Raw genomic sequence first — 21,236 nt, 5'->3', positions numbered from 1 at the left:
AGTTAATCTTTATTTCCAAATGTTATCTTGCGCTTAACAGTGACCAAACTGTAAAAAAAGAAAAAAAAAGAAAAATCACACCCAAGGCTATTCAGCTTATCATGACAAAAGAATAAAGAACGTACTTAAAAACTCTCGCCTTCCCACTAACACCATGCATTAGTGGGCTGCATGTTTGCTTTGGTGCAACTAACAAAGTGAGTGTGTTGGTAAATATTGAAGCCCCCTTCGATTGGCCGCCGGTGTGTTGAGCCACAGGGTGGGTGACCAGCCCTCCCTGCTGATGGGTCCTGCTGATGGGTCCTGCTGATGGGTCCTGCCTAATCCGCTGCATTTCCCTGCAAATAGATTTCTGCATGAGAAAAGACCCCCGCCCCTCCTCTACACCCCACCGCGGCACGGCATAACGCGAGGGGGGGGGGGTTGACATAAGGCCGCTATAAGGGTTCGTAGCAGCACCTCTGGTTCTCTCTCTCCCCCCCCCCCCCCGCTGGACTTGCCTTACCTACCACACATGCGCCCCAGCCTGCGTCACCCTGGACAGGTCTTCTCTGACTCTGCGGGGGGTCTTGACCCTTTACCTTAACGGGGCAGTTTAATTCTGCCAAAAATCGAAATGTTGTCTAAGTGGGCATTGCTATTTGTTTTCCCGCGTCGTGCAAATCTGTGTTCGGATCAGCGCAGACCCGCACCACATCCCCCCACAGCCTCCACGCGCCCTTTTTTCTTTTTTCTTTTTTTTTCACCCAAATGGGGTTAATAGAAAAATCTACAAATCCCGGTTCACTTTCTGAATATCATATGATTCAGGTCCACTTGTGAGGGGTGGGGGTGGGGGGTGGGGGTGGGGGGGGCTACAGCTATGAACGTGTAACCATGACAACAGCTGCGCGCCGATTGGCTGCCCGGACGGAGGAATTAACCAGCGCGGCGTCCAATCTGAACGCGGGACGCGCGTCGCGCTCGCAGAACCCCCCGTGATAACCAAACCACAGTGATGCGAGGCAGGGCGAAGTGGACCCGAAACACAGCACGAGTGGCGGATAAAGCAGCACAAATAGTAATAATAATAACAGTAATAACAGTAATAATAGTAATAATAGTAATAGACCGCCACAGTTCTCTCGTCGGCGGCGTGGCAGAATGCGTCCTGCGCGCGTTACGCAGTGCTACGGCGAACACAGCCCGCGCGTCTGAGTTCTGCCTTTCTCCTGGATTCGGACCAGCGACGGGACGGCAAGCAGCGGGAGTAGCGGGGCCCACAGAACCGTTCCCGGGGAATTATCCCTCCGCTCTCTCTTGAAAGGAGTTTTTTTCTTCTTCTTCTTCTTCTTCTTTTTTTCTCCTGAATTTTGAGCAGACAGGAACTCCAGCTCGGGGTCAGGACGCTGCCGCGCGCAGACGCGCTTGGCCGCGGTCCGAGCATCAGCGCGTGGGCGTGGGAGGTTCGGCGCTCGGCGCTCTCCGGGGCCGGAGACCATGATGGTCCACTGTGCCGGGTGCGAACGGCCCATCCTGGACCGGTTCCTGCTGAACGTGCTGGACAGGGCCTGGCACGTGAAGTGCGTGCAGTGCTGCGAGTGTAGCTGCAACCTGACGGAGAAGTGCTTCTCGCGGGACGGCAAGCTCTACTGCAAGATGGACTTCTTCAGGTGAGACACGACATGCACACTACCCGCGCTGCAGCCCGGGACCAGCTCACCGGGTTTACCCGGTGCACGCCGGGGGGAGTGCACTGTCGTGCGTTGGCGTGGTGGGACCGGATCCCTGCCGTGCCGCGGAGACGTGCAGGGAAACGCACAAATCGGTCGCGGAAAGACGCGTCCGAAGGGGGCTTCGCGGTACCACTCCAAATATTTCTGGAGAAATCCAAATAAAGCGCTCGTTTGGGGAACGATCGTGACGCCCAATCGTTGAGCCCTGTTGTTTTCCACATCCGTTCCCACCTGGAGGCCTTTATCCTAAAGTACCACCCGGACCATGGACAGCCTTGCTTGGCCCTTCTGCTCTGAGACGGAGACGGAGACGTCATTTGCTTTTACTACTTTGTTTTTGTTTTTGTTTTGTGTTTATTTTCTCAGCGTGTGTGTGTGTTGTGTGTGAACACGTGTTAAATGTATTTACATTCCCGTTTCAATGTATCCATCGGGCTCACGCGCCGCTGAAAATTAACTGGGTTTCTCTCCCCCCCCCCCCCCAGCACTTTAATTGCGGGATAAGTGGAGCCGTCGCTTGTCTCGTCGCTCTCTTCTCGGTATCATTTTCACTCGTATTTGTCAGTATTATTTTTCCCCCTCTCCCCTCTCCCCCAAAATGATCTGATGACATGTGAGACGTGGTATTTAAGTCTTTGTTGGGGTAAGCTATTATTGAACCCTCGGACGGCCTCGGCCATCATATTAGCGCGCGCGCGCGCGCGCGCTCCCATCAAGCCGGAGGATTTAAATGGCCGGCCATTAGCCAGACGAAACAGTAATCACCCTAATGTGTCCATTTGTTGTGTTAAGTATAGTTCTGCCCTTTCGCCGGGGGGGGGGGGCGGGGGAGGAGGTTTGGCCCGTGCATGTGAAAGGGGGGGGGACAGTGAGGCGATACTCTATGCAAATACACAGACAAGCAGAAATTAGTGCTAAAACAATAGGCGTGCAGGACAAATTCAAACAACAAAACAAAACAACAACAACAACAACAACAACAACAAAAATACAACAAACCCAAAACGCGCCCGCCTTGACCGGGGGGCTTCGTAATAACCCCACGTTCCCTTTATCCTTCCGCCAAACCCTCGGTGGCAGAACCCTGCACGCGCTGTTGGTGGGCTTTGCCAAAACCATTACGCGTCACGTCAAATGTGCTGAATTTGTTTTGTCTCGCTTTTTTTATGCAACACCACCAACACCACCACCACCACCACCACCACCACCACCACCACCGGCAGCAGCAGCAGCAGCAGCAGCAGCAGCAGCAGCAGCAGCAGAAGTGAATCCCTCCGGAACAATTGGCTGCATCACGTTGACGCGTCTTCCCACCCACCGTGTCGAGCGGGCTGAGCGCGGAAAGACCTTCCCGCGCCGCTTAATCCCATAATGCGTCTCGGCCACAATGTCTTGATTGTCACTAATACGTTCTCGCGTGGGCTGATTGTCACGGGCGCCTCCGTCTGCGGCGGGAGGAGGCCCCGCTACGGCGGTCTCCGTCTTACAGCGGCGGCCCCACGCCCCTCCTGACACGGCGGAGCGGGGCTTTCGTTTATTCACACTGCTGCGTATTTCTATCGGTGTGGGCTGGCACGAATGCAGTGGCCCGCTGACTATTATTATTATTATTATTATTATTTATTTTATTTTTTTAGATAATTCGCTTCAATTATAACCGCTGCGAGTAATTAGTAATTAGGGGAAAATGGCTATAAATGATTCTATTTGCAGTTTCTGATCATTATAATTATTGTTATAATACTAATAATATTTATTATTATTATTATAATGTTGTGATAATCATTATTATTATTATTGTTATTATTATTATTATTACTAGTAGTAGTGGTAGTAGTAGTTGTAGGAGCAATAGTGGTCGTAGCAGTTTGCCATTGTTCTTATTGTTGTTGTTATGCAATCACCCGGCTAATTATTTGTTGTTACAAATAAAACAGAAACAAGCCGGCAGGAAGTCGTGTGTATGGCGGCGGCCTGCGCGCGCTTTACACAGTAAGACTAAATGCGAGGCTTTAACTGGTCTAGAGCCTCCAGTGTGCGGGCCTACGTAAAGACTGAGACGCCGCCACAACGTTCTTCTTCTTCTTCTTCTTCTCTTCTTCTCCTCCTTGCAGACGGTTCGGCACCAAGTGCGCGGGCTGCCTCCAGGGAATCTCGCCGAACGACCTCGTGCGCAAGGCGCGCAGCAAGGTGTTCCACCTGAACTGCTTCACGTGCATGGTGTGCAACAAGCAGCTGTCCACGGGCGAGGAGCTCTACGTCATCGACGAGAACAAGTTCGTGTGCAAGGAGGACTACCTGAACTCGGGCGCCGTCAAAGAAGTCAGCCTGAACTCAGGTACGTCCGACGTAACCATAACAACCGTCTGTCAGCCGGAGGAGCTGTTTTATCCATTTTGGGCCTGTGCGTGCTGGCTCCGCCGTGCCGGACCGTTACTCAATTAAAATGAGCATAAAGGGGACAGAATATTATTTTAGCTGCCATCACCCCTAAAACACGTAGGACACGCTCCCAGCATTCATCCTCGAACAACAACGGCGGCGCGATGCTGTGTTTTCCGCCGTTTCCATGGGGACGCGCTCCATTGTGCAGCCAACGTGGCCACGTACAATTATTATGGTAATTGTACTCGTCCACCCATCCACATCCGTCCACTGTCTGTTGGTGGCGATACGGGTGCGTGTGCGTGCGTGTGTGCGTGCGTGTGCGCGTGTGGCGTTAAGCTATTCTCGCCGTCGACGTGTCGGGTTATTTTGCTGTATCGTTCGTCATTCCGGCGGAATTCGCTGGAGCGGCCGTTATAATGGCGGCCCGGTGGTGCCCCGTGTCCTCCGCTGGGAGATGCTGTTGGGGGAGTCACGTACACAATTACGCCGCACACCCTTTTGACATTTCCGATCGAGACCTCTCTTCTCTTTTGTCTCCCCCCTCCACCTCCACCCCCCCCCCCCCCACAGTGTCTTCATGCACGGACAGAAGTTTATCGCCAGATCTGCAGGACCCGATACAGGACGACACAAAAGAGACGGACAATTCCGCGTCGTCGGACAAGGAAACGAACAATACGGAGAACGAGGAGCAGAACGCGGGCGCCAAGAGACGAGGCCCGCGCACCACCATCAAGGCCAAGCAGCTGGAGACGCTGAAGGCCGCCTTCGTCGCCACGCCGAAGCCCACGCGTCACATCCGGGAGCAGCTGGCCCAGGAGACGGGGCTTAACATGCGCGTGATCCAGGTAAGCTCCACGGGGGGGGGGCCTCGCGCTCCCGTTGCGGACCGGCGAGGGCCTGCGCCGGGAGCGCGCGGACGGTGCGGTGCACATGGCTGGACGGCGGATCAGACAGGCGTTTTTTAGCCGCGCCGCGAGCCACGCGCAGCGTTAATGAGTTAATGAGGGGCGCCGACGTGCGCACGGGAGGAAAGAGATATCGAAACGCGTGGCAGGGGTGGAGGCTTATTTCCGCGCGCAAACAAGTAAAATAGAAATGTTGGGTTGTTTTTGGTGTTTAAGAGATGAACGAGGGTGAATGGATTTTCTAGTGGCTCTATTTTTTTTTTAACATTTTTTTAAAGAGGCGCAAAGGTGATGTCGACGGCCACGTGGGATTCGTGAAAGTAAAGCCCATACGTGACGTGGACGCGCGCGCGCGCTGCACTGCCTTTCAATTGCATTATTTGCGTTGCGTGAAACCTTTGCATGGTGATAGCAGGAGCTTATGCACGGGCCTGCACCCTTCATCAACACCAGCGGAACCCTCACGTGACCGTCCATGTTGATATTTGACATATCGGCGCTTTTGTTTTCAGCATGAGGGTTTTATAAATCGCTCTTTCTTCGTTTTGCATCGCGAGAAAATGTTATCAGGCGATGCTTCTTTAACGGATGAGGCTGAGAACACACGCGGGAAGCAAACGCAGAATACATGTCCCGTTAATGTCATCAAATAGGAATCAAACTGTTGACTTATCGAACAGCACACGGCACGTGCTGATTAGGAGCAGAATAAATGCTGCCTGTCTCAGTATGTTTGCCAAAGGCGAGATACGCTCACGACACACTGGTTCGCCTCCATCGCAGAAATCCAAACGTGCTCCTTTTTCTCTTGTCTTCACCGACACGACACTCCTCCCCACAAACTCTCACACGCACCCAAACACGCGCGCGCGCGCGCGCACACGTGCACTTGTCAGGGTGCAGACTGTGTCAGGATGATTAGCACCATCTCTGCCAGCTGTGATGTGGCTTTTTGTGCACTCACTGTAATTATCACTGATTTCACAGATTTACATACTGCCCTCCCCTTGCCCACCTCTCTGCTCTTACTCCCATACGGCCCGCTCCCCTTCCTTATCAGACCTCGCCAGCTCCTGGATCTTATCTCTGCCTAACAGGCGTGCACTGGATTTGTGCTTGCTCTCTACAGACGAGACCAACTGATCGATCGATCGATCGGTCAATCAATCAATCGATTATCGATCGATCGATCGATCGGACAGCCAATCAGTCAGTCAGTCAGTCAATCAATCAATTAATCAGTCAATCAACCTGTCAAGGAGCATTAAGTCATACATTTTTCTGTTTTGCTCTTGGCTAAAATGGAGCCTTTTAGATCAGCATCTCATCTTCCCATTCGCTGTGCGTTAAATACCAGTGCTCTCCATGTGGGGAGTCCTCTGAGCCACGCTGCTTCTCCGGCAGCATGTGTATGTAATCCCTAAGCAAGGCTCTCTCAAGGGGAGCGAGAGCATTTCCATAAAAATGTACCCTACAGTTAGACGATTGTTCTGAATAAGCAGGTGTGGCCTTTGCTGCTGGAGCTGAGAGAGCAATGCCTAAGTGGTTTTAGGATTTTTTTTTTTTTGTGTGTGTTTTTGTTAATCTGCTACACAGTGGGATACTGCCTCCGGTGTAGCCTGGCTGGTGTCAACATACATCATTATGCAGCAGTGTTGCACAGGCATAACAGGGTGTGTTATGTGCTTGTAATGCAAAGTTATTCCTCCATATGTTGAACATTTTTACATTTTCTAATCTCCCTTTGTTCCTCTTGAAAGGCAGTTTATTTTAATATCCAGGGCCAAGCTTATTCCACATTTGGTTAATGTCAACTTCTGGAGTTATATATATATATATATATATATATATATATATATATATATAGTTATTTATTTATTTATTTATTCATATACACATACATACATACATACATACATACATATATATACATATATATATACACACACATATATATATAGTATATACACATATATATACACACACATATATATGATATATATATACATATTGCTATATATACACACACACACACACACATTTTGTTCAAGATCGCAATGTAATTTGTAAATGTTGACGCTCATTGGTTGTGATCTTGTAACTCCTGCTGAGATCATATCAGCCCAGTGTGCAACAGTGTTGCAACAAAGTGTCCTTTGGTGTGGTTTGTGTTCCCATTCCAGGATGTTTTCACGAGCTGAAGGCTTTTCCGCCGTTTCCCTCATTGCGAAGATATGTTATTTCACACAATGTCTGCCTCTTCATTTTCACCATCTGCTTGTGGTGTCTGGCTGGGGGCACGCGGCGGTGTTTATCAGACGCACTATATAACAGCCCACCGTGGTGAAGTGTGCACGGCCTCCTTTATCTCCACCCCTACATCACAGCCCAAAGGTTATCACAATTAATTTGCATGCAAACACTGAGGTGATCTCACCTTAAACGTTGACTTCTGGTTTTGATACCGGGCTTCTTTTACTTTCATTAGGGCCTGTTGTTTATTCATTTATTTATTTTATTTTATTGCTGGTGAATCGTGTTTTCACTCACCCTTTGCAGCCTGTGTAACAAAACGTTACTCGTCAAACAGCCCAAAGTAAAATGAACACATCAGACAACCAGACAATGACACGTAGTTACAATTGTTACGGAGACAGCAAGTGAACCAGAACCTTGGCGAGCAAGGATACACGTTTCTGTCAAACAACGGGGAAACAAGCAAGCAAACAAGCAGAGATGACCGGCTCTACACCCTTTTAGAGTAGAAATCTCAACTTGTGGTGCTAAATGAGAAGTATTAATGGAATGATCTCAAATAATTGTGGTTCAACTTTAGGTTGTAATCTGATTGTGCGTGCTTATTTCGTCGTGTAAACGGCACCGCAGTGCTGCTCCACGACATTCCTCTCACGCTTGGTTTGACGCTGATTAAGTCTGAGTGAAGTCAGTCATGGTTGAATTAGCAAAGGTTGGCGCAGTGACGACGGTTGTGGACGTGGACCTCACCTATTTGAAATAAACTCCAGTGAATTGTTGTTGTGGTTTTTTTTGCAAACTCAACACAAAGACTCGTGGTGGTCAACGTAATTTCCTGTGGTTCGTGTGTGTGTGTGTGTGTGTGCTTTGTTGTAGGTGTGGTTCCAGAACAGAAGGTCCAAAGAGCGGCGCATGAAGCAGCTGAGTGCGCTCGGAGCCCGGCGGCACGCCTTCTTCAGGGGTCCGAGGAGGATGAGGCCCCTGGGGGGCCGGCTGGAGGACGCAGACATACTGGGACCGGGGGCGTATGGCTACTACGGAGGTAAGGCCTACACTGACCTAGCAGCCTGTTAAGACACGTGCTTTTCCACTTGCTGTAACTAGCCACGCCCTTTTTAAAGCCTCGGATGTAACTGTGTTGAAACACACCTTCCCTTGGAACACTGAACACCGTCTTGGTCCGTTTTGTTTGCTTTGCAACAAATAAGCCCTCGAAACGTGTCCGCTGAGGAATGCAATAAAAAGCCTGCCCCCAAAAAATATGTGGATGCAAAAATCCAGGGGAATCCAGTTTTCGAGGCTGTTTTCAATGGATGTGCTTCAGATGTGAATGCAGAAAGTTTATTCCTGTACTTGACGTTATGCATTAAACACCTGTCTCATCTACTATCCATTTGTCTTTGTGAGAAGTTTCCAAAAAAAATGATAAACTGCTTGGTCTGCAGCTGGCCTGGTTTGATACGTGTCGTGTTGTGGATGAGTGTTTTCCTCAGCTTTCTCCACCAAACAGGGGGGGGGGGGTATAAACATAGCAGGGCGGTGGGGCTGGCTTTAAAACGCTGTTTGTATGGCAAATGTAAGCCCAAACTTCTAATTCCACACAATGTGCACAAAAGCTGCCACAATCTTTGTACCAAAAAAAATGTCCGGACGAATATGTGGAACAATTGTTTACAGGCTAATAAATGATTGCACGTGAAACTCCTACACTGAGGCGACAGCATTTGAATGCAGGTGTTGAACACCTTAATTATGGATTTGAAAAATGACAAAGCCCACGAGACTGTTCCTCTCGCGTTGTGTTGTTCGTCTGCCTTGCCCTGAAACAGCGGTTGTTTAATTGTCATTTTTGACTCATTTCCATTTCCCCACAATGGCGGCGCCGTCGTTGCACCAGTGATGAATTACCCAACGTTAATTCAACGAGGACAAATAAATCACAGCCGAGCTAAACGTGTGGGCTTTTTAGATGGTGTGGGACAATGCCATCGTGAATGACGTGAGACTCCTGTGACGTCATAGTCTATATAATTAACCCACCGAGCTGAGTGACCCCAGGCTTCACGTTTACGTCATCCCGTGCACCTTGAAACCACATGAGGACTGCTTTATTTGGTGAATTTGAGGGCGTTGCTGTCTTGCTGCCAGGTTTCTCAAATACCGCGAGGGTGGAGTCGGCGAGACGACTTTGGGTGGATGGCTAAAGTGCAAGGGCAGCATTGCTGTTCAAAATAGAAACCGTCAGCGCGCTTACGTCATTAAAGGTTGTGATGCGGTGAGTGGTTGTCATGGCGGAGGTGTTCTGGAAGCCCGTGCAGAACAGAATGCATTATGGGCAAGGTGGATGTATCATGGAACAGGTTGAGTAGGAGGTATTCGTCCCAGTTGAGCCAATACATCAGAATTGCTGGCATCATCCTTTGCGCGAGACTGTTTCTCGCTTGACGCTGTAGGGGTGCTGTGCACATCCTGCACATCCCCTCATCGTGACCGCTGGACATGTTTCAACTAAAATAAGGCGGTTGTGTCCGCCATGTTGCACCTGTGTACTGAGCAGGATATTGCAGGACAACCATTCACTTCATATTATCGAGCACACCGCAGCATGCCTTAATAAACCGGTGGGGAGTTAATTACGCCGCAGGTTACGCGATTTATAATCTGTCAAGAAAAGAAAGAAAAACAAACTAATGACGTTGAAAATCACAAGGAGCACATTTCTAAAACTGTTCAGCGGTTTGACGTTTGTGGATTTGACACCGACAGTTTTCCCCCAAGTCAGGGGTGTTTTCTATTTCCGCCGCGGGGTGCTATTCAAATAATGAGACGTTAAACTTGTCTTATTTTTACTTATTTATTTTTCACTTGTTATTCCATTATTTTCTGTTTATTTCCTTTATTTTATTTATTCGTTTGTTTGTTTGTTTTTATTTACGTTGTTTACTTAAGGTTATTTACTTTATTATTTGTCTTAATTATCCATGGCACATTCTCAAGATTTTTTTTTTTTGGAGTAACATTTAAAGGCCAAATTAAGAACCGGGCCAAATTAATATTCGTATTAAGGGACTGCTTTCAAACAAGGCGGAACGTGTATTCACGACGAGACAAAATAAAAAATCACGCGCGCGCGCGCGCGCGCGCCATCACAGGGCGTTCGCTGGTCCTCTATTGGTTGGGGGGCGGGGGGCGGTCCGGGGCAAGGTGAAGCGGGAGTTTAAAGCCAGAAGGAGCACCGGATGTAAACACGGGCGCGTACGTAGCAGCCTGGAGCGTCTTCCCCGACCCCCTCGGAACAGGGGAGGAGGGGAGCAAGACAAATGTTTTTCTATTGGCCATTTGTATCGATGGGTAACCCGAGAGGGGTGGTTTCTCTGTGCAGCGCGTGCATATTTAACCGAGGGGCTCGTGGCACCGAGGATCCAATAAGATGGATTCTGCAGAGGGAAAATGGAGGGGAGTGGGAGTGAAGAGTGAGGACAAAAAAAAAACCAAAAAAACCAAAACCCCCCCCCGCCATCCCTCACTCTCTGACTCTCACCTCTTCAGAAGACCATCGCTTTTCACTTCCTTTTGTGCCCAGGCGGCACGGAGCAGCTCGCTCTCTTCTTTCATGTGTGCAGTCGTTTCTTCCTTATGTTCAGCTGCTCCTTCCGGTGGTGGTGGTGGGGGGGGGGTTGTGTGTGTGTGTGCATATGAGTGGTATGGTGTGTGTGCACGTGTTGTTGTTTTTTTACTCGTTTCCCCCTCTCCCACTCCGAACACACGCACACGAGCGTGCACGCGTTAACGCAAGCTTGTTGCTCGTCCTCAAGGTCAGCCAAACTAGCGGGGGTTGTGTTTGTGAGACCAAACGCTGTGCTTGTTTGTAGATTCGTGTCAGCCTTCACTGTTCTCCGTGCCCTTTATTTTTTGTTAATTTTTTTTTTTTTTTTGCAGAAGAGATCTGTAAAGCTGTCGCGATGTTATCGGTCAGCCCTATGCTGAATTGCGCTTTGAACACGTACAGTTCGTCATTCAACGTCACAGTTCGTGCGTCCATTTGCTGCGGTTTTCGGTCCTGCAGAATCCGATGGGAGTGAGGAGTGTGAGGAGGGCGTGTGGAGAATGGTGAAGGGGAACACTTGTACAGCATGGGTGACCCTCGTTTTGCGGAGTCCTCGCTGTACCGCAGGTTAAATGATGGCGAAACACCGCGTTCGGCTAGAGCTGGTCTGATTCATACAGCGGAACAGGCTGGGAGATGATGGGTGGTGTAAAGAGTCCATTGTTGAATCCAAACGTTAAGTCCTTTGCTTGCCCCAATGGGGACCGGACATGACTTCCTCGCCGGGGAGGCGGGTGCGTAAAGCTGTGGGAAAATGCACAGGACACGAGGTCGGTTAAACGCGAGAGCGATTTCTCCAAAAATGACGCCACTAACTTTTGACTGTTCAACTCGGGATTCTCGAGAATAGAGACGGGATGTTCTTCAAAAGCAAGCATGTGACAGCGAGAGGAAATCCCGTTCCTTGATCAAGACTGAGACGGACCACCTCTCTCAGGGACACTCTTAATTTGATGTTACATTTTACAGAACAGTGCAGTTATTGTTGGTTATCACTCTTAGCCTGTGCTTGTTTCTGAAGGATCCTGTGGCAGCTGAGCAGGCAGACCGGATTTATGTGGGGACAGCTCCGAGACCCCGGTTAACAACCAAACTTTTGCTGAGAACCTCTCGAGGATTTGGCTGGAGGCACTTGGAGCAATGGTGCCGTACCTGGAGACATCAACCCTAGGCTATGGACCTCATTTGTGACGACACCTCTCAAGGAGACCGCTGACTAGGGTGGTATTGGGTACCATCTAAAGCTGCACCTGCACTGGAAGGATCTCAGGGCGGTTGCTCATTCGGGACTGGATTCGTGTGAACTACAATTTAAGATATTAACCCTAAGAGCCATGATGCCAGATTGCAATGGACATTAGTCAAGGTGCAGAGCGAGTGGCCTGAGACCCTAAACGTCATGTGAAGAAGTCACCTCCCCCCCCCCCCAGTGTGCATTAGGGATGTGTATTCATTTTAACTCTGGATCACCTGGAGATGTCAACCCAAGGTGATGGACCAATTTTGTGGTGAAACCTCTCAAAGGTACAAGCAAGGGACATCATGTTGGATGTGAGCTAGAAACGTCGCTTCAAAATGCAGTTGACTGGAGGGTCCTGCAGCAGCCAGGCATTTGGGACTGGGATGGTTGGGACAATTGATGGTGTTGGGGTGTTTTCTTATGGACCAAGATTATGCCAGAAGACACTGAGGTGAATGGTATGAGAAACTGATACGCAGCTGGGGAATGGTAGAAGAGCCAGAAGTTGCTCGTGGACCAAAGTTGTCTGAATGGCGCGTGACATGAAGGTAATGCGTGGGCTCAAGTCTAATGGCGTTTCAGCACGCGTTAAAGGAACAACGCGATCAACCTCTGACATGAATAGATCGGCTGTTTGTTTGGAAGAGCAAAACTGACCAAAGATCTTGCCGCAAAACGACTGATAATTATGTCTGCCACAAACAACCCACAATCCTCATCGTCTAGGTGGTGACGGGGGGGGGGGGCTTTTCCTCTAGTGAACCGCAATGGCGGGGAGCAGAGTTGAAGCAACGGCAAGTACAGTTACAGTGGATAGTGAGGATCAGATTAGGGATCAGATTAGGTAGCGGTTACGTGCCAGTAATGGTTACATTTGGGGTTGATGTTAGGCGTGGTTACTGAGGGGCACTTAGGGAGGAGGACCCTCGTGTGAACTGTTTTCATTCACAGATTTGCAAAAGCGCCGGCGCAGTATTTTCAATAGGGAGATAAGCCTCTTAAAGGGAAAAAAAATCATGATTTTCAATATCATCTTTATATATATATAGTTGGTAAAGCAATCTATTAGCAGCCATAATACTGAGCACTCTATAGTGTGCCTCTGAAATGCTGCCAATTTTTGTCTGAACAGCAGCCTTTGTAAGGCGTTCAGTGGCGTTGCTACAACAGTGTTGTGTCGCTTGTTTATTGCATCTTCTTACACCGTGCAGCCAGTTTGATTTACCCCATTGAAGTTAACAGCGAACCAGGAAATGCAATTTTTGCCCCCCCCCCTCCCCTTTTTCTCCCCAACTGTACTCGGCCAATTACCCCACTCTTCCGAGCCGTCCCGGTCGTTGCTCCAACCCCCTCTGCTGATCCGGGGAGGGCTGCAGACCACCACATGCCTCCTCTGATACATGTGGAGTCACCAGCCGCTTCTTTTCACCTGACAGTGAGGAGTTTCACCTGGGGGGGGGGGCGTTGCACGTGGGAAGATCACGCTATTCCCCTCAGCTCCCCCTCCCCCCCCCGGTCGCTAGTGCAGCGACCAGGGCACACACCCACATCCGGCTTCCCACCCGCAGACACGGCCAGTTGTGTCTGTAGGGGCGCCCTGACCAAGCCGGAGGTCACGCGGAGATTCGAACCGTTGGTAGGCAACGGAATAGACCGCCGCGCCACCCGGACGCAAAATGCCATTTTTACATTCGCTTATTGCTTGCCAGTGACGTCACGGGCGGACATCCTCCCGCACAATTTCAGTGGCATTTCAGAGGCACACAGAAAAGCTCTCGGTATCGTGGCTGCTAATGGAGCGTCGTCCCTAAACAATAGAGAGATAATGTTGAAAGTCGTCATTGTTTCCCTGTAAGAAATGCGTTTGAACAAAGGACCTCGTGCTGTTATTTTGAGGAACGGCGTGGTTAATACTGTCGTGCATGTGAACTTTAAATGGGACTATAAATGTCTTTGTGGTTATACTGCACACTACAAATATGTGTTGTTTTGAAATGGGAACAGCAACTGGCTCATTCTCCTGGAGGTGAGAAAATGATACAGTTCCTCGTAATTCCTTCAAGGTATTTCGGGAAACTGTGGAGGAATGTAAAAGATCAAGCAACTTGATGTGACGGAGGTATTCAGACTGGGTAACGAGGCTGGAAGTGAGGTGGTGAAAAGACCCCGATGCTGAAACTATGTGCTGAGGGAGCACACTGGAGATGCCGTCAGTAGTTAGCTAGTAGACAAACCTAGTGGAGAAATGCTGTTCTGAAGGAGAAGGGACGTGTGAAGAGGGAGGGAAGGGAAATCGGAGCAGATGGTGTACTTAAAGGGAGAAATAATATGCGTGACATATTCTGAGCTTGGCATTTGTAGAAAGGGGGAGGGTGGTGTGGATGCTGAGAATGAGAGCAAGAAATCTGCGTGGAAGAAATCTGTGCAGAAGAAATCTGTGCAGAAGAAATCTGTGCAGAAGAAATCTGTGCAGAAGGAATCTGCGCAGAAGGAATCTGTGCAGAAGGAATCTGTGCAGAAGGAATCTGTGCAGAAGGAATCTGTGCAGAAGGAATCTGTGCAGAAGGAATCTGTGCAGAAGTGAGCAACTAGGACCCAGTGATGGAAAGAACCGGGGCTTATATCTACAGTTCGCTGAAAGCTGCACTGAGCATGATTGGGGCTGGAGGCCATGGGGCATCTGAGCACAAAACCGGGCTGTGCTGAGGAATCTTAATCTGGAACTCCTTCAGCAAGACAAGAAGATCCAGCAGGGGATCCAATGAAGTGCAAGCAGGGACACAAGTTGAACGAATTGGCGGTGGGGGGAGGGGGAGGGGGGGTGAATGTGTTGTGCTACAGGCAAATAAACTGAAATGGAAGTGTAGTGGAAGTGAAGCGGACGTGTAGTTGTCGATGTTGTTTGATGGGGTTGGTGGAGACTGGATGGTTGGAGGTTGGACAATGACCAATTTTTTTCCATTTTGGGGGTGGGGCGGGGATCATGTTTTGGAGAGGTGTGCGTAAAGTCGCACACCACTGTGGGGATTTTAGGTCAGTAGAGTATAAATCGTCGTCTTGAACACCAAATGTGTTTTTGTATATTGATATTCTCTGATAGAAGACCTAACTGTTTCCATTCTCCTATATCCCCCTCCCCCCACAGAATACCAAGGTGACTATTATGGACCGGGGAGTAACTATGACTTCTTCCCCCATGGCCCTCCCTCCTCGCAGGCTCAGTCTCCAGCCGAGTCCCCTTATATCCTGGGCTCTGGCCCTGGGGGCATGGAGGGATCTGTGGCAGGCCACCACCCTTCAGATGACCAAAGGTTCACGGACATGATCTCCCACGCAGAAACCCCCAGTCCTGAGCCAGGCTTACCGAGTTCCCTACAGCCGGTCCCTGGGGAAGCATACGGGGGAGGGCCTAGCCCGCCCTTCTCCCTGGCCAGCAACTCCAGTTACAGCGCTCCTATGTCCCACCAAGGCCAGGAGATGGGAGAAACCACAGCTTGGTGAGGGAGAAGGGGCAGGAACAACGCCTGACGGGCTGAAATCCCATTTCAATCCAGTCAATTCAGGGGACGAATCGGGGAATCCAATTTTATGGAGTGAAAAGTATTAAATTTTCTGTGGAGGACTTTCTAAAATCACGGACTGATTATTTCAGTGAATTGATGGACTTGAGATGGAACGGAGTTTATGAAGGGGGATGCACAGGAGTGGGTGGAGAACGGGATAACCTGCTGGAAAAAAAATAGGTAAATATCTGTGTCCTCCATTTACACCCTAGAGCAAAACCCCTGCTGGAATGCTGGACTGGAATTATATGCTGTTGATGTTCTACTCATCCCACATGTTTTTTTTCACCTCCCCCTTGAGCCTAATGAAGGTATCACCTAATGACCTGGGAACACAGTAGAGGGACAATAGAGTGAATACAGTGAGAACACGAAAAAAGGGTCGACTTAAGCTTTCTTAATTTCACTCAACCCCGTTTTTTTTTTGTTAAAGCACTGCTGCAAAACCACATGTTTTTCAGTTCTGTTCCGTGGCATACATAGACCCTATCCAGGTCTTGATATGGGTTTCAAAGCTCCTACACAACAGCATATGTGGCAATCAAGAGAATACGCATTCCATTGACAATGGTCGTTATCAGCGGGATATGCTCTTAATTAGAAATACAAACCAAAGGCTGCTGCTTGTCATCAAACTCGCGTTTGTGAACGGTAAGAAGGGGGGGGGGGGATTTGACCTGCGTGGGCGGCCGGTTCTGCCGAGATTAAACCAACATGTCGGGCCCTGCCAATACGCATCTCATTTAGAACCCTCGGCCTCAGTTCCATTAATGCACAGTAAGCATTCTTGATTGTGGCTTGAAAGCAGAACACAGACACAATTATACATGCACTTGTACTTTCTCACTCTCACTCGATAAATGCACTCACTCACCCCCCCCCCCCGCGCGCGCATACACGCACGCACACACACACACACGTACACGACCGCCACCACCACCACCACCACCACCACAGAAACATAAATTTCACGTCCACACAGGCGGCCCTGATAGTCCTGCTCTCCACGCTACTTCACCTGACCTTCCCTTTGTTACTGTCCCTTTTAAAAAACATGTTTTAATGGAAATGATTTTCAAAAGAACATTGAACCCATAATGGAGAATCTCCTTCAACAGCTGAGGTCTCCTTCCTCTATAGCGAGAAAACAAAAGGAGGGGGCCAGACAACATCTGTGACATTACCACCGTCGGACGCGTGTCGCCTACTGCCATCTAGCGGCCGCCGCTGGCACTACAGCGTATTGAAATCCTCCAAAGCGTCGGCCTTGCCTAGGGGGGCCCGGCCGTCTACGGTAGCTATAGTACGCCGCGAGGTAAACCACAACAACACTTTTCTTCACACACATTGTGCGACACGTTTACAACCTGCAGTGTGTCACTGTGGTTTTTGTTTGACTGCACTTGGAACACGTCAAATTGTCTTGGTGCACAACACGTCATACCGGACACACACAACCTTTTGTAACACGTGCTGTTTTGTCCACACTGGGTTAGTTCCGCCCGCAACATGCTTTCGAATTAAGTTGTGTTCCCTTTTGGACATTGTGTAAGATTTAGAAAGAATGTGTCTTATTTCTGGTGTCCCGGGGTACTCCCCACTGTAGAGTTGGATACAAAAGTGTGCGTGTGTGTGTGTGTGTGTGCGTGCGTGTGCGTGCGTGTGGTGGAGGGGGGGGGGTGTATACGCTTCTATGTGTGCATGTGTCTGGACGCATGCGCACATTTGAGGGTAACGGGATGGGGCTGTATTATTTCTTTGTAAATAGTACTGTTAATTAAAAACAACCTTCTCTTACAACCTGCAAACGGCTTTCTTTCCCTCAGAATTTCAAAGCGCTTCACGAGAGACCCCTAAAATACTGATTGCGACCCCCCCAATTGTATCCGGCCCATTACCCCCCCTCTTCCGAGCCGTCCCGGTCGCTGCTCCACCCCCTCTGCCGATCCGGGGAGGGCTGCAGACTACCACGTGCCTCCTCCCATACATGTGGAGTCGCCAGCCGCTTCTTTTCACCTGACAGTGAGGAGTTTCACCAGGGGGGACGTAGCGCGTGGGAGGATCACGCCCCGACCGACCGACCAGAGGAGGCGCTAGTGCGGCGACCGGGACACATACCCACATCCGGCTTCCCACCCGCAGACACGGCCAGTTGTGTCTGTAGGGATGCCCGACCAAGCCGGAGGTAACACGGGGATTCGAACCGGCGACCCCCGTGTTGGTAGGCAACGCCCCCTTGGCTTGGACTCTCGTGCACGGATATCTAACGGTGTGGAGGAGGGTGCACGCAGGTGTACCCACCTCTTTTTAAGCCAATTTACAGTATAATTACCGCCCAGCCGCTGAGATATGAAGGAGAGTGAACCCACTTCCTCCCCACTGATCCACCCAGCGTGCCCACCTCCTCAACGACCACCCACCACACACACCAGAAAATCCCTCCTCACCCGAGACTGACTTTACACCAGTGCCTGTGGGCAGGGCCGTCCCGCTCCCGATGCCCCCCCCCACAACTCCCACCCCGTCACCCCCCCCCCCCAAACCGCCTCTTTATCCCCTCCTCTGGCTCCGTGTCCCAGTCTCGCTGTGGGGCCAGGTGGGCAGACGGTGGCCCAGGTCTGCAGTCATTTTCCCCCTGACTGGTTTTAATGTAAAGGGTAATGTGAGAGGAGACAGGCCCTGGGAGCGCACACACACGCACGCACACACGCACACACACACAATCTCACGCGCACGCACACACACGGCGGATGATGTGGTCCTCTCCATCCTCTCTTCTATCACCATGGAGCTCTCCTCTTTTACTTGCAGCGCTCCTTCTCTGGTCCCTGTGTTTGCTCGCTGGACTCCCTCCTCCATTTCTGGTTTTATAGCCGCATCTTTCACGCAGAGAGGCAAGAAAAAAAGAAGAAGAAGAAGAGTGGGATTGACGCTGTCACGTGGAACTAATGGAATTAAAACTCACACGCGCGCAAGCGCGCAATTTATTTCCCGTGTACGTGCGCGCGCACAGACTCGCGCGCACCTGTATTATGACCAACGCGCCTCGCTGAAAAACAGACCTACCTCCCGTCACCTCCACCCCCTCCTTCACCGCTGGTCTCTTGTTCGTCACACGCACTGCCCGTGTGCACGCCCACTCATGCAGCGTCTGCACACAAACTCGCAGACAAAGACACAGCCCCAAAGATAAACGCCACGCGCACGCGCGCACGCACGCGCACGCACGCACGCACACGCACAACAAAGCCCATTAACACCAGTACTCTTGTAATGGATGTGCTTGCTCTGCTGCGGTGGGAGAGAGGAGAGGCCTACAGAAGCTGTTATAAATCACTTGCTCGTTCCCCCTCCCCCTACCACGCGCGCGCGCACACACACGCGCTCGTGCACGCACACACACAACCATGCACGCACTCATGCACACACGCTCGTGCACGCACACACACACAACACACACACCGTGGCCAGCTATTGGCATTGCTACTAGGTGCTCCCGTTCAACCTGCGATGCGTCTCACACACACAAACACACACAGACAGCCATTTTCTCCCCCTCCCAACCGACCCCCTCCTCCCCTGCTCTTTACTGCCCGGGGTGGGGAAATCCTATTACCCTAGGAAGAGGAGGAACACATCATTAATTACCATCACATACTCTTCTACACACACACACACACACACGCAGACGTGTCTGTGCCAGCCGCTACCACGCAAGACACACGGATCAGTTTGGAGAGCTCGCCTGCCGTCCGCTGCTCCCACTGATGTGGGATACACTCGTACCCTATCAATGGACGATTCCTCAATAAACCAGCGCTCCTGCAAAGGCTCCTCACGCTGCAGTTCTGCTGTTCAGTCGGACCACACAATCAAACACACGCACGTGCCATATGCACGCACGCACGCACACACGCGCTGCCTCTGTAGGAGTTTGTCGGCGTGTGTGAGAGGCGTGAGTTATGATCGCCAGGGGAGATTCCGGCGGGTACAACATGGACATCCAGATCAGGGACTGTCACCGTGTCACCCCAGATTTATCCAGAGCCTGTACAGCTTCTCCAGGCCCAGCAGATAGATGGCCCCAAGACCACCAAGTGATACATGCAGGCCATAACAATAAGTAAGCCGAGACACACACAGCCGGGCTGTCGACTTGAGAGTTTCTGCGCCTTCCACAGACAGTAAGTCAGTACCGTTACAATAACCTCACCCAAATGGTGCCACACAAATATACACTTTCATAATTCTGAACAATTACTTCCTTTAAATGTATTTATTATGAGCAGAAATGCTAAAAAGTTTTCTACCTTTCAAGGAATCATGGTGGAATTGCACATTTGTTAATTAACTGTCACAAACATTTTAATTTCTGGGTCCTCTTAACGAATGTAAAAGTATTAAACAATATATTTTCTGTGTATTTGACTGAAGCGTTGACGTGTTCTCCGCCACCCACCATGATTTCCTGACTCTTCACTGGCGCAGAAACTGACAAACAGCCACAGTGCCATCTAGTGGAATTTCCTTCCCATTACAGCCACAGGAAACTGGGACCCGGTCTCCACTCACACGCGAGAGCTGTGTATGTAGGAGCATGTGCCTCGTCCGACACACAGTCGAAATGAATTGGGGGAATTGTACCAATGGCAGTTCTTTGGGTTGATGGATCTTTTCAAATGACTCGGTTCATCAGCGTGCAGTCCTCTCGTGGTCTTTATATGCGGTGGCACGTGACAGGAGATGGCCTGACGAGTGGAAACAACGGCATCTACTGACGCCAGCCGCACAATAAAGCCGTACTTTTAGGGACGTATGCACCCTAGATATGTAACAGATATTTTAAAAATGTCTAAAATAAAATGCAAAATATTACAAATGCATCAATAAATAAGTAAATAGAATTAAAATTAAAAAAATATATATAAAAGGTATTTCAGTTTCCAAACGAAGTCGTAAAGGACAGGTAATACGTAGGGAGTGCACAGTTACCCTGTTTCTACACCATGGAAGAAATGAACCATGAGACCGAACCATGCTTCTGCTTCATGATTACATCAAATATTGAAGCTTGCGTGTGCGTACCAATGACCCCAAGAGCTATGCCGTCCGGAGCTTGGCTCCTGGTAGGGTCTCCCAAGGTGGACAGGTCGAGGAGGAGGTTCCAGATGAAGCACGAGCCAACAACGACCTCAACGGCGGAACTGGCGGAAGATGTCCCCAGGTCACAACGGCAGTGAAGGCGGATCAAGGCTGCGACAGAGGGTGGTCCCCAATGGTCTTGGTTATCCATGCCAGTGGACTCTGGCCACCCCCTGCCAAGGACCACGTGGTGGCTGCAGGCGCATAAGCCACTCCACACAAAAAGCTGTCACGCGCAGGCGTCCTCCCATTATGCGGCTCCAGGATCGGTCTCTACACCCACCTGAGGATCCGGAGGGAGGACGGTCATACTCGACCCTGAGTGATGATGATGATATAAGATATTGGTCCTGTAGGATTTTGGGTAGATCACAGCAGTTTTAGAGGTTTTTGGGAGGGTACCAAAAGAAACGACTG

At 50.1% G+C, this 21,236-nt stretch overlaps 1 protein-coding gene across 1 annotated transcript; it reads left to right on the top strand.

Annotated features, from left to right (window-relative positions):
• Positions 1-1,479: 1,479 nt before the first annotated feature.
• lhx5 (LIM homeobox 5) lies at positions 1,480-15,615 on the top strand. Its single transcript, XM_056291093.1, has 5 exons — positions 1,480-1,652; positions 3,830-4,053; positions 4,674-4,951; positions 8,144-8,309; positions 15,260-15,615. Exons 1-5 carry the CDS (start codon positions 1,480-1,482, stop codon positions 15,613-15,615), a joined length of 1,197 nt encoding a protein of 398 aa, XP_056147068.1.
• The last annotated feature ends 5,621 nt before the right edge of the window (positions 15,616-21,236 follow it).

Source organism: Lampris incognitus, chromosome 12 (genome assembly GCF_029633865.1).
Source record: "Lampris incognitus isolate fLamInc1 chromosome 12, fLamInc1.hap2, whole genome shotgun sequence".
Taxonomy (NCBI): domain Eukaryota; kingdom Metazoa; phylum Chordata; class Actinopteri; order Lampriformes; family Lampridae; genus Lampris; species Lampris incognitus.
This window is presented reverse-complemented; position numbering and strand designations above follow the sequence as displayed.

What these genes read in the sequence shown, in the direction of transcription:
- lhx5 (XM_056291093.1), top strand. Translation starts at nt 1,480, where the DNA reads ATGATGGTCCACTGTGCCGGGTGCGAACGGCCCATCCTGGACCGGTTC. An exon ending in AGAAGTCAGCCTGAACTCAG is followed by an intron (nt 4,054 to 4,673) that starts GTACGTCCGACG and finishes CCCCCCCCACAG; the next exon opens with TGTCTTCATGCACGGACAGA. An exon ending in GGCGTATGGCTACTACGGAG is followed by an intron (nt 8,310 to 15,259) that starts GTAAGGCCTACA and finishes CTCCCCCCACAG; the next exon opens with AATACCAAGGTGACTATTAT.